The sequence below is a fragment of the Agelaius tricolor genome, unplaced genomic scaffold (assembly GCF_023055355.1).
Source record: "Agelaius tricolor isolate 1412-34295 unplaced genomic scaffold, bAgeTri1.0.p SCAF_28, whole genome shotgun sequence".
NCBI classification, from domain to species: domain Eukaryota; kingdom Metazoa; phylum Chordata; class Aves; order Passeriformes; family Icteridae; genus Agelaius; species Agelaius tricolor.
Genome location: NW_027269288.1, coordinates 6,860,134 through 6,873,886, shown reverse-complemented (window position 1 = coordinate 6,873,886; position 13,753 = coordinate 6,860,134). Strand labels below are relative to the sequence as shown.

The 13,753-nt window shown below is 44.2% G+C and overlaps 2 protein-coding genes across 3 annotated transcripts; one reads left to right on the top strand and one right to left on the bottom strand.

The window, feature by feature from the left end:
• Window positions 1-229: 229 nt before the first annotated feature.
• RER1 (retention in endoplasmic reticulum sorting receptor 1) lies at window positions 230-8,044 on the top strand. Of its 2 annotated transcripts, XM_071449058.1 has the most exons (8): window positions 245-387; window positions 751-868; window positions 3,923-4,008; window positions 4,549-4,653; window positions 5,497-5,596; window positions 6,115-6,193; window positions 6,300-6,435; window positions 7,203-8,044. In XM_071449058.1, the coding sequence occupies exons 3-8, from the start codon at window positions 3,928-3,930 to the stop codon at window positions 7,290-7,292; spliced, it is 591 nt and encodes a 196-aa protein (XP_071305159.1). In that variant the 5' UTR covers window positions 245-387; window positions 751-868; window positions 3,923-3,927; the 3' UTR covers window positions 7,293-8,044. The 2 variants fall into 2 exon arrangements, with proteins under 2 accessions (XP_071305158.1, XP_071305159.1); XM_071449057.1 differs by lacking the exon at window positions 751-868 and having other exon boundaries at window positions 230-387.
• Window positions 8,045-8,431: 387 nt separating this feature from the next.
• Window positions 8,432-11,715, bottom strand: PEX10 (peroxisomal biogenesis factor 10). The gene is made up of 6 exons (XM_071449056.1): window positions 11,470-11,715; window positions 11,228-11,308; window positions 10,367-10,773; window positions 9,524-9,699; window positions 9,092-9,227; window positions 8,432-8,884 (listed from the first exon to the last, which is right to left on the bottom strand). The coding sequence occupies exons 1-6, from the start codon at window positions 11,576-11,578 to the stop codon at window positions 8,813-8,815; spliced, it is 981 nt and encodes a 326-aa protein (XP_071305157.1). The 5' UTR covers window positions 11,579-11,715; the 3' UTR covers window positions 8,432-8,812.
• Between the last annotated feature and the right edge of the window lie 2,038 nt (window positions 11,716-13,753).

Sequence of the window (13,753 nt, the reverse complement as noted above, 5' to 3'; positions counted from 1 at the left end):
CCCATTGGCTGCGCTAGCGCGGGGGGCGTGGCCTGGCGCTCCCCTCAGGGTAGCAGGGCGGGCCCGTTCGGCGGCGCGCGCCCCGTCCTGTCCCGCGCTCGGTCCGCGCCGGTACCGCCCGATCCCGCCCCGCCTCACAGGCCACACACACACCCCGACACCTTCCGCCTCTCCGCCGATACCGCCCCGCCCGCTCCCCGTGTCCCCTCACGGAGCGCGCACGCCAGCCGCCGCCCCGACCCCTCCCTTTCCCCCGGGGCCAATAGAGGGGCAGCACCGGGGCTGTGCCCCGCCCCTGAACCCCGGAAGCGGAAGGGGATCCCGGTGCTGCCGCCATATTGGTGTGTGGAGGGGCGGGAGCGGAAGGCAGGACCGGCCCGGTGGCCTGTGAGTACCGGGACCGACCGGGGCCGGAGCGGGGTGGGACTGGGAGTGGGCACTGCGCCTCCAGGCCGCCGGGCGCGGCGCTGACACCCGCGGGCGGCGGGCGGGGGCCTGGAGCGAGCGGCCCCTCCGGGAGCGCGGGGGCTGCTGCGGGCTCGGCGCTCCGGCCGCGGCCTCCCGGGGCTCGGTTCCTCCTTTGCCGGCCCCGCTCCGTGCCAAGGCAGCGCAGCCCCTCCCCGTTCATTGCGCCCGGGGCTGAGCGGTGCCCGGGCAAGGGGAAGTCCCCGCTTGCGGGCACAAGCGAGAAGCGCAGGTGCTGCTCGGCTGCTGTGGCAATGGATAAAATTAAACGCTGCCTTTTTTTAGTGTGAAAAACCCATCTGAGCGACCAATGGGATGTTTCCCCGTGGTTGTCCGTTCACCCAGTTCTTAATAAATCACCTTAGTGTGCTGCTGTCCAAAGACAGTTCCTCTATGAGATAAGGTAACCGGAATCAGTAATGTGTTTTTGCTAGTTACCTGCTTAATTTCTATTTTAAATTTAGGAAAAATCTGTATTAGGAGCAGAGTAATTCTGCATCTCTGTGTGATGATATGAGGATATTCTTACTGCCGGAGGTTCTGCTTTTCAGAACTCAGCGATCAGTGCTGTTTGTAATGAAATTACCATAACAATAGCGGTGAAAAGCATAATTGTTCAGGCCGTACCTTCGCTTACGTGGTGTTTTCTAGCGGAGAAAAATGCTGTAATACGGTTTCGTTATAGGAGCAGCCTCAGTTCTGCTGGTACAAACGATTCTCTCGTTGGTTGTGTTAATGTGTGTGTGCCTGGTTGTGTCCAGCTCTGTCTGTGTGTCTGATTGTGTTAACCTGTGTGTGTGTGTGTGTGCCTGGTTGTGTTCAGCTCTGTGTTTGTCTGGTTGTATTCATTTCTCTGTGTGTGTGCTTGGTTCTGTTAACCTGTGTGTGTGTTTCTGCTTGTGTTCATTTCTGTGTGTGTGTGCCTGGTTGTGTCCATTTCTGTGTGTGCCTGGTTATGTTCACCTCTGTGTGTGCCTGGTTGTGTTCAGCTCTGTGTGTGTGCCTGCTTGTGTTAATTTGTGTGTGTGTGTGCCTGATTGTGTTCATTTCTGCTGTGTTCACCTCTCTGTGTGTGTCTGGTTGTGTTCAGCTCTGTGTGTGTGCCTGCTTGTGTTAATTTGTGTGTGTGTGTGCCTGGTTGTGTTCATTTCTGCTGTGTTCACCTCTGTGTGTGTGTCTGGTTGTCCTGGAGTGGCTGCAGGGCGGTCACAGCTCCTTGTGCTGGGCACTGAATCTGATGTTTCCCTTCAGAAAGGATGGAGAGAGGCTTTTCACAAGGGCCTGGAGTGACAGGACAAGGGGGAGTGGCTTAAACCTTCCAGAGGGCAGGGTTAGATGGATATTGGGAAGGAATTCTTCCCTGGGAGGGTGGGCAGGGCCTGGCACAGGGTGCCCAGAGCAGCTGGGGCTGCCCCTGATCCCTGGCAGTGCCCAAGGCCAGGCTGGATGGACATTGGAGCTCCCTGGGATAGTGGAAGGTGTCCCTGCCTGTGGTAGGGGTGGAATGGGATGATCTTTAAGGTCCCTCCCAACCCAAATCATTCTATGGTTCCATGATTATGAAAGAGAAATTGCAACTGTCTAGGTTTAATCATTCCCTTAAACCAACACAGCCCAGTGTTCTTAACTGTGAGCTGCCCTCAGAGCAGTGCCAGGGACTCCTGCCTTTGATAATTGTTCATTACAGGTGTTCCTCCAGCAGAGTTTTAATGTGATGAGAAATAATTACTTTAAATTCTAGTCTGGGTCTTGTGGTTAAGCTGAGAGGTTTCTCCTCAGTAGAACTGATTTATTTCTTGGTTTGCTTTGGAAGAACTGTGTGCATGATAAAAATCACACATAATCACACATAATGCAATATTTTACACCATAACCCCTGCTCCAGCATGAAGCCTTCAGTAGCCTCACACACATGAGTTTCCACTTGCTCTGCACAGGGTAACATTTACAGGATTGTCTTCTAAGGTCTGCCTGTAGCCCATGTCGGGTAGAATTAATTTTGACACTATGAGAGTTTTCATTGATCTCGGATAAATTATTCTGTGATTCAAATTAGTTGAATAACTTTTTGTTACAGCTTTATACTTCAGGACATTAAAAAATACCCCAAAATAAAGCTCCAAATGATGCTCAGCTGAGAATGCTGAACAGTTTCTGCCCTGCAGAGAGTGGGGAGAAGAATAACTATTCCTTTTTGTCTTAATGGAAAAGTGTGTAGAGTCTATGACTTTCTACTCGATTCTTTTCTTTTAGCTCTAGCTTGAATCAAAGTGGACTCAGCTCCTGAAGCCTCCTAATGAGTCCCCTTTGCTTTTGAAGTGTAACAGTGTAACAGGGCTCCTTTTTTTTCTACTTTCTAATTATTCCACAGGATGTAGTTTTCAGATGTTTACAGAAAAAACACACAGCTTTAAGGTTTTGTGCTTCCTCAGGTTGTCCTTGATCTTTAATTTTCTGCAGCAGTCTGTATTGCAGCATCTAAGACAATTTGCTTTTTTTTTTTTTTAAATTTATGAATGTTTCATTCAGATTTGTTACCCTGTGAGGCTCTTGAGTAGGGCTGAGTGTACTCCCAGTATCCCAGAGTTACACAGTCCCTCCCACAGATGAGGATTCCAGGAAGTAGTGCCAGGGATTGCTCTTGGTGATGTGGCAAAATGTTTCTGCTTAGGATCCACTTTATTTGGCTTCTATCTCCAAGTGAGCTGTAAAACTCACTGATAAGAAAAATAAAGCTCTTCAATTGGTAGGCGAGGCATGAACTGAAAAATAATCCCCTTGAGTAATTTTATATTTGAGTTCAGGCTCTTGGGCCTTTGACTGTACAGTTTTGCTCTTGTATAAAACTCTCCTGTCACTGCTCAGCTCTTGGTGTTCAAGAGACAGAGAAACTCATGGAATGATTCCAGCCTGGGCAGCATTTTGGGTTTGGTGCTCTGGCAGAGGCTGAAACCACTGGTGTGCAGAGTCCTGAGTTTATTTCTCCACTATGTAGTTACTCAGTATTTAAAATCCTAACCAGCTTTTAAAAAAAAATCTCCTCACTGTGGTTTTGCTCTTTGCCTCTGGAGCCCGAGGTGGCAGGAGGGAGGTGCTGCCATCAGTTCAGACCTCACTGCTCAGGGCTTGTACCTCAGCCTGTCCCTTAGCAAGGTGACAATGTCCAACTGGGCTGGTCCTCAATTTCCTCATGGACTTCTTTATTTCCTTCCCTAAAACACACTGGATCCTGTCTTGTCTTTGTAAATACCCTGTTCTTTGCTTTCTTGGACAAGGAATTTTCATTCATTTTGGCATGAATGTCCTCTCTTTAAAAATATTCAGAGTAATTTGTTTCAAACAGGCCAAGCCAGGAGAATATTTTGTGTAAATGCTGGCTCAGAGGATGTGCTTTAAACCTCCCTGAGCTTAGATTTTGGATTTCAATGTTGCCTTGTCCCATGTTTTGTTTCCACAGCCACCATGTCAGAAGGGGACAGCATTGGGGAGTCTGTGCATGGAAAACCTTCTGTGGTCTATAGATTTTTCTCAAGACTTGGACAGGTTGGTTTTGTGAAGGATTTTTCTGACTCCTTTGGAATCAGATCTCACTGCAGCTTCTTGAACTCACTCCTTGTTGGCTGGGTAGTTGAAAAGCTAAAAATCTATACAAAAGATTTCTTTTGAAGCCTTTAAAAATAGATAAATATCTATAATAAATGATTTACTGGTATATTTAATGGGCATATGTGTGGCATTGCACAGTGAAAATATGTTGTTACTGTCAGAAATGAGGAGTGAGTTCAGATTTAGTTTCAAATTCATCTTAACGGAAGCAACTTGCATAAAATACAGAAAATTTAAATTGCTTTACAAAATCCCCAAGCATGAGGGACTTTTTTCCTTTGTACAAATATAGAAGCTTGTAAGTACAGTTCTGTAATTTATTTGTAGTAAAGAATGAAAGTGTTTCATATTACTCTTTCCCAAAATACTCCTCCCAAATGCTTTCTTTTGCCCATACTACCCTCAAATAAGCTTTATCCATTGTGCATCAAGTATTTTACAGTATTTATTCATTTCTGTGCACTTTGTTTCCTCCAGATCTACCAGTCCTGGTTAGACAAATCCACCCCCTACACTGCAGTGCGATGGATTGTAACGCTGGGGCTGAGCTTTATCTACATGATTAGAGTTTATTTACTGCAGGTGAGAGGACTGCATTTGATGCTGAAGTGGTTCCAGATATTGTTGCTGGTCTAATTTGGATTCTAGGAGTGCTTTTGAAGTGTGCTGTTACTTTAGAATCAGGTGTGCACATGGCAGAAGGTAAATTGTGGAGTCTGAAGAGAGAACACATCCTGTGGGTGTGGAAGCTGCTGATACAGAGAGAAAAATGTGTGAACACTTGAGGATATTAATCTGAATTCACAAAATAAATCTCTGGAAACTGTTGTAATTAAGTTTTTCCTTTTATCTCAAAGCTGTTTAAGAACATGCTCAGAGCCAGGGGTTCCTTTCTGTCATGAAAACCATGAGGAATGATTTTGTCAACATTTCTCTCCCTGCAGGGACAGACTGTTCCCCACTAATCAGATGTTTCTGTTCCATGCCAGTCTGCAGTTCAGTTAAGAACTTGGGAGCTGTTATTCCCAAAAATTGAAGATTACAGAATTTGAAACCTTTACAGGTCATCGTAGTAGGAACATTTCAGACCCTGAGACTGCAAAGATAATTTAAAAAGGGATGGTTTTATGCTTTTTACTATTTTGAAGTCCACATCTTGAACATAGAGAACCTGGATGCTAGACCATGGTTTCATGTTGAATCTGTCACTACATGAGAGATTTGCTCTCCTGTCATGTTCTAAAACTTGTTTTGATCATTGAGAATTGATATTTTTACAAGCCCAGAAACCTTTCCGTTAATATGAGGACATAGAAAAGCTTCTCAAGGAAGCACAAAACCCAGCTTGTTTAATCTTGTTAAAAAATCAGTGTCAGAGAATGATTTTCAGGAGGCTTTTAGCCTTGTCTGTTCCTCCCTGTGCAGGGTTGGTACATTGTGACATATGCCTTGGGAATCTACCACCTCAACCTCTTCATAGCTTTCCTGTCGCCAAAGGTAGACCCCTCTCTAATGGAAGATTCAGGTATGGGAAAAGTTCCTTTCTACCAGAATTTCAAACTTGGTCAAATTTCCAGCCCCTTTTGTCTGATACTGTAGTGGAAAGATAATGCAGTTTTAGCACTACATTGTATTTTTTAGACCTGAAAAAAAAATCTATACAACTTAACATCAAGAGTTGCTATAAAATTTGTCCATTTTCATGGGACTTGAATATATTCCATATTGTATTAGTTTTCTGTGTTTTAAAAGGAGGTTTATGTGACTTAGGCTCTATCTTTAGTAACTCAATGGCCTGGCATTCCTAGTCCCTATTTTCTTTAAATGAATCCATGTTAAGTTTATTTTAAGGAATCTATGTGAACTTAGATTAAATCAGCAACTCTTAACTGGGATCTGCGTGTGATAATGGAAATTGGGTGTGCTTTTGTTTTGTGACTTTTATTTTTTTAAGATAAAAAGTTTAAAAAAACTGGAGTCTGAATAGTGTAAAAAACTACTGTGAGGAGGTTTGTGGTTTGGTTTCTTTTCTGTTATTTTTAGATGATGGTCCTTCCTTACCTACAAGGCAAAATGAAGAATTTCGGCCTTTCATTAGAAGGCTCCCAGAATTCAAATTCTGGTGAGTGGATCCATCTGCCTGTGGTCTGTTTTTGAAAAATAAAAATATCTGCATGACACTAATGGTAACTGGGCTTGAAGGATTAATTGTTACTGTTATTTTTCAGGCATTCTGCCACTAAAGGAATCCTGGTTGCTATGGCTTGTACATTTTTTGAGGCTTTCAACGTTCCTGTGTTTTGGCCAATCCTTGTGATGTACTTCATTATGCTATTTTGTATCACTATGAAGAGGCAAATCAAGGTAATTTGGCAACAGGGAATTTGTGATGTCAGGATTTACAGCATTGCTTCAAACTGGGCCATCCAGTGGAGCCCTTCAATGTGGGTGTGCTGCACACACTTATTTTACTGGAGGAACTTCAGTAATTAATACTTGAACATTAATTGTGGGGCATGTTTTACAAAACTTTATTCTTGTTTCCAAAAGGTTTTGACTTTAGAGTGCAGTGTCAGGGTTTTATGCAGGTTCTCATCCACTTCCTGTGGCTATTTTGGATGCAGAGGTGTTGAACCATCTCTGGTGAGTGAAAAGGGAAGTTCTCACAGGTGGTGTGAGGAAGTAGAAGAGAGAAAGGGAAAGAACATAGGCAAGTGATTCAGAACATTTTAACAAATTTCGTAAGGTTTGTTAGCATTTTTTAAAAAACCACCTTATTTTTTCCTCAGACATTCAGAATTTTGGGCATGTACTGTGATTCAAAGTGGTAAATTAAAGTTGAAAGGGCAGTAAATAATTAGTACCTCTGTGCTCTCTCCAGTTCCCGTGGTTCCCCAATCAGTAATCTTCACTGTAGTGTACAATTTGCTGGGTAACACAAAATCTGAGATTTATAAACTGCTCTCATAGTCCTGTTTAGATTTCAACTGCTGTAGGATTAGCTATTTCATTACCTTTACTAAGAACTCTCTTTCTGGAGCTCTCAGTAATTGACAGTGTGTATTAGAAACCATTTTTTCTGAATATTACATATCCTTCTTGTCTCAACAACTGCTGTTTTCTCTTTGCAGCACATGATAAAGTACAGATATATACCCTTCACACATGGCAAGAGGAAATACAAAGGGAAAGAGGATGTGGGGAAGACCTTTGCTAGCTAGGAAGAAGCAATCAACCTGTTGACCAATTCTACTGCTCACTAAAGGAACGATTTTGAGCCATTGTAACAATGCCTTTTTTCTTCATAAAAGTGATTAACAGAGTGGTGACAAAGCAGTTGAATTTTCATTTTACGAGGATCTTGCTATTTTTATCTGAAATATCAGATTCTCAAGGAAACTGGCATTCTAACCAAATTGCATTGAGTTTATTCTCTTTTGTAAGAAGTTGGAGAAGCTTTGGATAATCCCATGGGTTTGGGATAATGTATTTCTTTCAAGATCTGTTGCACTGGAGAGGTTAATGGCCTAGAGTTGGATATTTTTACATAGTTCTCCTGCTCAACATCACCCTGAAGTGCTGTGCACATCTGTGGAGGAAAGTGTAAGCTGGCACACGTGATGCTGTTTTCTGCTTCATGGCCGTGTGCTGTTTTCATAGAAAAATTCAGTAGACCTAAATTAGATGCAGAACTTAAGCCAGTTTCCTAAATGCATGGTATTACTGAGTTATAACCAAACAAGTATAGATAGGAATAAGAAATTACTAAATTATGGGGTTTGCAGTAGGGCAAAAATACTCATTTAGCTTCTAAAGCAACTCGTTTGTGTTGGGTTTTAATGCCAGTTTCACTGTTCCATCTCCCAGCAGATGCTAAAATTGGGCTCTTTCTGATGACTCAGAACTTTGTTCAAACTCTATTACAATTTCCTTTGAGGACCTGGAATTATAAAAATATATATTTTAATTGTTATTGGTTGGAGTTTCTTTCATACGTAATGGTTTCTTCAATAATTGAAGTTGGCTTCGTGCAGCCCCACAGGACGTACCCAAACTGGCCAGAACAGACAGTCATGGGGTTTTAACACAGATTTTCTTTTTTTATGGGGGGGAAGAAAAATGAGAGATAAATGGACCTGCATGTAAACTTTTTCATGTGATACAACTACAGTTTTATTAAGTGACTTTTTAATTCCAAAATTTATTAAAAGACAGTGTTCCCCTTTACTTGTTCTCTATCTTTATATACATCTCCTGATCTAACACTATTTATGACTCCTTTTCATTAATGGTTGCCCTCACTTTACCTCCATGCACTGCCTTCTTCAGCTCTTCAGGGATCATTCACTTGAGTTAAGCATGGTTTAGAACCCCATTTTTAATATGGTCAGGAGCTACATCAGAAGAGAAAGAATGTAGAGAAAGAACATATTCCATATTGAAGATAGAACAAAGAATGTAGAGAAAGAACATAGTCCATATTGAAGATAGAACAAAGAATGTAGAGAAAGAACATAGTCCATATTGAAGATAGAACAAAGAATGTAGAGAAAGAACATAGTCCATATTGAAGATAGAACAAAGAATGTAGAGAAAGAACATAGTCCATATTGAAGATAGAAGCAAAAATAGCTTTATTCTGTCACACAGGAATGTAGTACCACCTTGCACAGGCAGTTTCCAGTTTAATAAAGGCTTTTCTTGGACCAGCCCAAGTATGAGGAGACAGAAGAGGTTTCCTTTACATTTGGTAGTGCCGTAGGTAGATGAGTTTCTGAGGATGGAACTTCTCTCTGCACAGTGGACATTCTGCCTACAGAAAGAAAAAGGAATAGATGGACATATTGAATAGTTGTATTTAAAAAAATCTGAACAGAACTGCTTAGCTACTTTCAGAAAATAATTTTTCAGTCTCAGCTGTGGTACAAGCTCCCCTGAGCTGGCCCAGTGTGAAGTACTGAGCTCACCTATGTGATTGTCACTGCATTCCCACAGGTGCTGGGGAGCTCTGTGTACTCACCCTGGTGCTGCACCAGGCCGTGATGCACTCCCAGCAGAAGAGGTGCCCACAGGGGGTGGCTGTGCTGTGCCTCCTCTCCTCCAGGCACAGTGTGCAGCGTGACTGGCGCCCGGCCGCCGCCTCCCTGCTCCTGCTTCTAATTAACACAGCCACGTTGGGGTTAATTGTGTTAATTGCACTCACTCTGCTTGGCAGAAATACTGGGTAATACATCCTGGGGTAAAACCTGTGCTCAAGCATCAGCCCTTTTCATGGAGGTCTCAAAAACACCAAGGGATGAAGTCCAAGACATGCACAAACCAGCAAATAATTACTTATGCTAATTAATGAAATGTTTACACCAGACTGTAACCTAAATTGGGGTGTCACTCCTGTGCTGCCCCTGTTCATTCCCACCTCTTTCCCAGGAGTCAAGAACCACCTCTTTCTTACTTCTGGTGGGTGAGGTTGCGGTGCAGCCTCCACTCCTGCCTTGCTCTCTGCTTCTGTTTGAAGCTGTACATCTGAACTCCAATGGTCAGCAGAAGGTGGAAGAGGGAAATTATTCCAAGAAACTTGTAACTTGATCTGATACTCTGATCCTCTCCTTGCAGTCCTCCAAAATGCAGCTAGAGAATTCACAGAGATGTTTTGTTACTGTGGTTTTTGGAAACTGTTCTCTCCCTCCCCATCTGCAAGAGACTTAATTTGGGATTCTCATAATCTCAAAAAAATTGACATTTTAGGACTTCTCAACCAGCTGTCTCTCAGGAGGTGTAATCACCTTCAGTCAGGCTGGACTTAGCTGCTGTCTGCCCATAAAAATTGCAGCTTTAATTGGTTTGGTTTTCTTGTGTATCTCTGAGCAAACAAACACCTCTTTCCTGCACTGATGCTGGGAATTGTTGAGAACTCTTTTGTCTGTACATATTGCTGATGTTTTTTTGTAACGATACAAAATTGTCTTCATATAGAAAAGTGCTACCTAATGTATACTGAGTGTGTTCAAAACAGTATTTCCCATGGATTTATCAAGTCCCCTCTCACTTCTAATGTGTTTGTGGCAGACAAACTGAAGTTACACAGTAACTTCATACATAGCATATGTATGAACATCACACATAGAATATGTATGAACATCAATAAACATTGATGTTTATTACCTGTAACCTCTTGTCTGCAGGGACTCACCCTTTTGCTCTGCAACAACAACCAAACTCCTTATCCCTTGTATACACACAGCACCCAAGAGGCCAAAATCCTGCAGTGGACACATCTTGAACCAAAACCACTTACATATGAGATGCCTGTGACCCTTTTGGACAGGTGATAGAAGGTGCCCTGGATGTAGAACACTGCCAGGTGGAGCCGGTGTAGCAGGGGGATGGATTGTTTGAGGACATCCACGACCTGGGAGGTTCTTTTCTTCTGCTGCTCACTGAGCTGCCCGACCTGCTTCCGAATCCAGCTGCGGATGAAGCTCCTGCTGGGAAAGCCAAGTGCTGGGGGGTTCTCTGGGCCCCTGGATTCCTCAGCCTCCACCTGCAGCTCGTGTTGCAGGTGCAGCAGAGCCTTTTCCAGGCAGTAGGGCACCAAGGTGTGCAGGGAAATGAAGAGGGCCCGACGAAGGAAAGAAGGCACCTTCTTCTTGCTCGGGTCAACCTGAATGATGTTCACATACTCTTCTCCCAGGGTCTGATAACCTAAACAATGTGTGCAACGGAAAACAGGGTGAGAGGGCAACTGCAGGGTCATTCTGGATGTGCTGAGCAGTGGGGACAGGCTGTTCAGGCTCTGGAATTTCAAAATAGGTTTTTTTTGTTGAATTAAGATAAGAGTCATGGTGACATCCATTATCTGCAGTTTTAGGCTTGAAGCAGGGATACTTTTCATGGTATCCCTGATTTTAAAAAATTCCTATTCCTGCTTTTAAAAAATTGCTTTTAGAAGAACATCTATCTGTGTGTTTGAACCCAACCCCAACAATTTCGTGGCTTCATATTTACCAGTAGGCATTTATTCAAACCAAACCAACCCCCAGGCTGGTAAGAACAGACTGCTGTTGGGCAGTCTCAGGTGGTGATCACCAGCACTGACCCCTCAGCTTTCAGATGTTGGCAGAAATGATAAAAAACGATAAATGACAGAGAAGGTTACCTGACAGCGTGGTGAGCACGAAATAAGCCACATCGGAGAGCAGCTCCACCTCCCTCCTCCACGCCAGCCACGGCCGGGCACCTGCGGGACGGGGCTGTCACTGCACCCGGTCCGTGCTGGGCCGAGCCCTCCCGGGGAATTCCTCCCGGTCCCCTCCGACCCCCATCCAGAGCCGCTGTGCCGGCGGATCCCGGGACACCCGCGAGGGCTCGGGATGGATCCAATCCCCCCTCAGGCATTACCCGCCAGTCCCCTCAGCGCCGTGCCGGCCCCGCTGCGCAGCCCGGCCCGGTACAGCTCATCCTTCTGCCCGCAGCGCACCAGCCGCGCCGGGCCCGCCGCCGCCGCCATGGCGGGCGGAGGGACACGGGGCCTCAGGCGGCGCCGTGGAACCGGCGGCGGCGGAGCACCCGCCGGCCGCGCAGGGATATCCCGTCAGTGAGGGGCGGGAAAAGGGGCGGGAAACGCCTCCCTACCCTGAGGGGGAGAAATGGGCGGGAAAAGGGGCGGGACGAGTGGGAAAAGGGTGGGAAAAGGGGCGGATAGAGTGGGAAAAGGGTTGGAAAAAGTGCCGTGAGGGGAGGGAATGGGAGGGAAAGGAGGGAAAAGGGGTGGGAAAAGGGGCGGGAAGAGCCTGAGGAGAGGGAAGAGCTGTGAGGGGTGGGGCGGAAAAAGGGGCAGGAAAAGGGGCGGGAAAAGGGGCGGGAAGAGGTGTGAGGGGTGGGAAAAGGGGCGAGGAAATGGACAGTGAGGGGCGGAAAAAGGGGCGGGAAGGGGCGGGGAAAGGGGAGGGAAAAGGAACGGGAAGGAGCCCCGCGATCACAGCTGAGGTGCAAAGATCGGTAAAAGTGAGATCTAGAATGTTTCAGAACACAGTTCACACGGAACCCACCGAATCACCGCTCCCCACGCAGGTGCCCTCCACAACCTTGTAACCTTGTACAAATTCTCCAGCCCTTCCGCAACTCTTTTTTTTTTTTTTTTTTTTTTTTTTTTTTTTTTTTTTTTTTTTTTTTTAATTAAACATCATGTTGCCATCCACTATCTGCAGTTTTAGGCTTAAAGCAGCGATGCCTTTCATGGTGTCATCTATTCCTGCTTTTAAAAAAATTCCTTTTTAAAGAAATGGATAATTCAGAAGGAAGGTGTGTTCAGTGTCCTACCACTGCTCTTTTAACAGCTGCGAAAGCCTCCGTGCATCCCTTCAAAGATGAGCTGTTTGTGTGGGGAAACAACAAGCTGCCCTTTGTTTTCTGCCAAAACCAACAAACACAACCTCCACACGGCAAAGCTACAAACACATCAACATGTCCGTACATCCTTCTCCAAAATCCTGGTACCAGGCGGATAAACCTCTACGTGTGTGTGTAGTTATACATATTTACACTCTGATGTCTGGTACATTCATTTTTGCCAAAATACCTTTTTTTTTTCCTTTTTTCCCGGCAGATTTTAATGTCGCATTGTTATAAATTCAGTTTTGCAGCATGCTAAAGTGAAAGGACAGTTAAACAGTTCCACATTTAATTAATTTATTTGACAAAACTATTTAACTGAAATTAAAGTAGGTGTTTTCCTGAAGAATTTACAGATTGATATGGAAGGAACTCACTGGAAAGTTTTAGGAGAGCAGGAGCTTGGTGGGTTTTTCCTTCCTTTTTACTGAGAAGCAAAGAAAGGCTCCCTGTGGCCAAACATAACCACAAATAAACTGGATATTTGTAATCCTTTCAGCAGCCTATTAGTGCACAGATCGTGGCATCAAAGTTCTAATTAAACTGCACCAGAAGTTGTTCGTGATAAGTAAAGCTGTGATGAATCTTACAGATAAGCAAAACGTTCTTAATCCCTCCCTCCCTGCTCCAGGCGCTGCTCAGATTTTATTTGTTAGAGTGTGTCGCAATCAATAGAATCGCGGATTCTTCCCTCTGTAAAATCAATGGAATTAGGGAAAAAAATTGGCACATTTTTCGCCGTTCAACAGTAGGGGACGCACCTGCACAAGGAAATATCCCACGGGAAGTGGGGTCTGGAATGGGACATTTCCACACTTAAATCTATTAAATAAGAAACTCGAAGCTGCCACCTTAAATTATAGACTTTTTAAAATATACAAAATTTACTGACCGATCCTTGGATCATTTTGTTCAGGCTTCCAATCCAATCTCTCACAATTTGATTTTTGTTTGAAGGCAGAGCTGTGTGTAACTCTGTCCAACAGCTAAATTGTTAAGGAAAATACCAAACATATTTGTTGCACTTTTGCTGAAGTGAGTAAATGTGATTTTCTTGTTTTATGGGTCAAGAAACCAAAGAAGAGCTTGAGAGGGTTTTTTTGCAAAGCTGAAATCCTGACTAATGACCACTTAATTATTATACTGGAAACCATTTATAAAGCTGAAGGTCGGACTCTGCCAACAAGTGTTAAAACATTTGAAGTGTGTAAGTTCTGTGTATATGCCCGTTTTGACTTATCATGTGGATTTTATTATATTCTAAAAGTTGTTTTGTGATCTTTTGAAGGGT

Excerpts from the sequence above, each read along its gene's own strand:
- RER1 (XM_071449057.1), top strand. The coding sequence starts at position 3,928 with ATGTCAGAAGGGGACAGCATTGGGGAGTCTGTGCATGGAAAACCTTCT. Across the intron at positions 4,009-4,548 it reads TTTTCTCAAGACTTGGACAG|ATCTACCAGTCCTGGTTAGA; the intron begins GTTGGTTTTGTG and ends TGTTTCCTCCAG. Across the intron at positions 6,436-7,202 it reads CTATGAAGAGGCAAATCAAG|CACATGATAAAGTACAGATA; the intron begins GTAATTTGGCAA and ends TTCTCTTTGCAG.
- PEX10 (XM_071449056.1), bottom strand. The coding sequence starts at position 11,578 with ATGGCGGCGGCGGCGGGCCCGGCGCGGCTGGTGCGCTGCGGGCAGAAG. Across the intron at positions 10,774-11,227 it reads CGTGCTCACCACGCTGTCAG|GTTATCAGACCCTGGGAGAA; the intron begins GTAACCTTCTCT and ends CACATTGTTTAG. Across the intron at positions 9,700-10,366 it reads GGGTCACAGGCATCTCATAT|CTGCATTTTGGAGGACTGCA; the intron begins GTAAGTGGTTTT and ends TGAATTCTCTAG.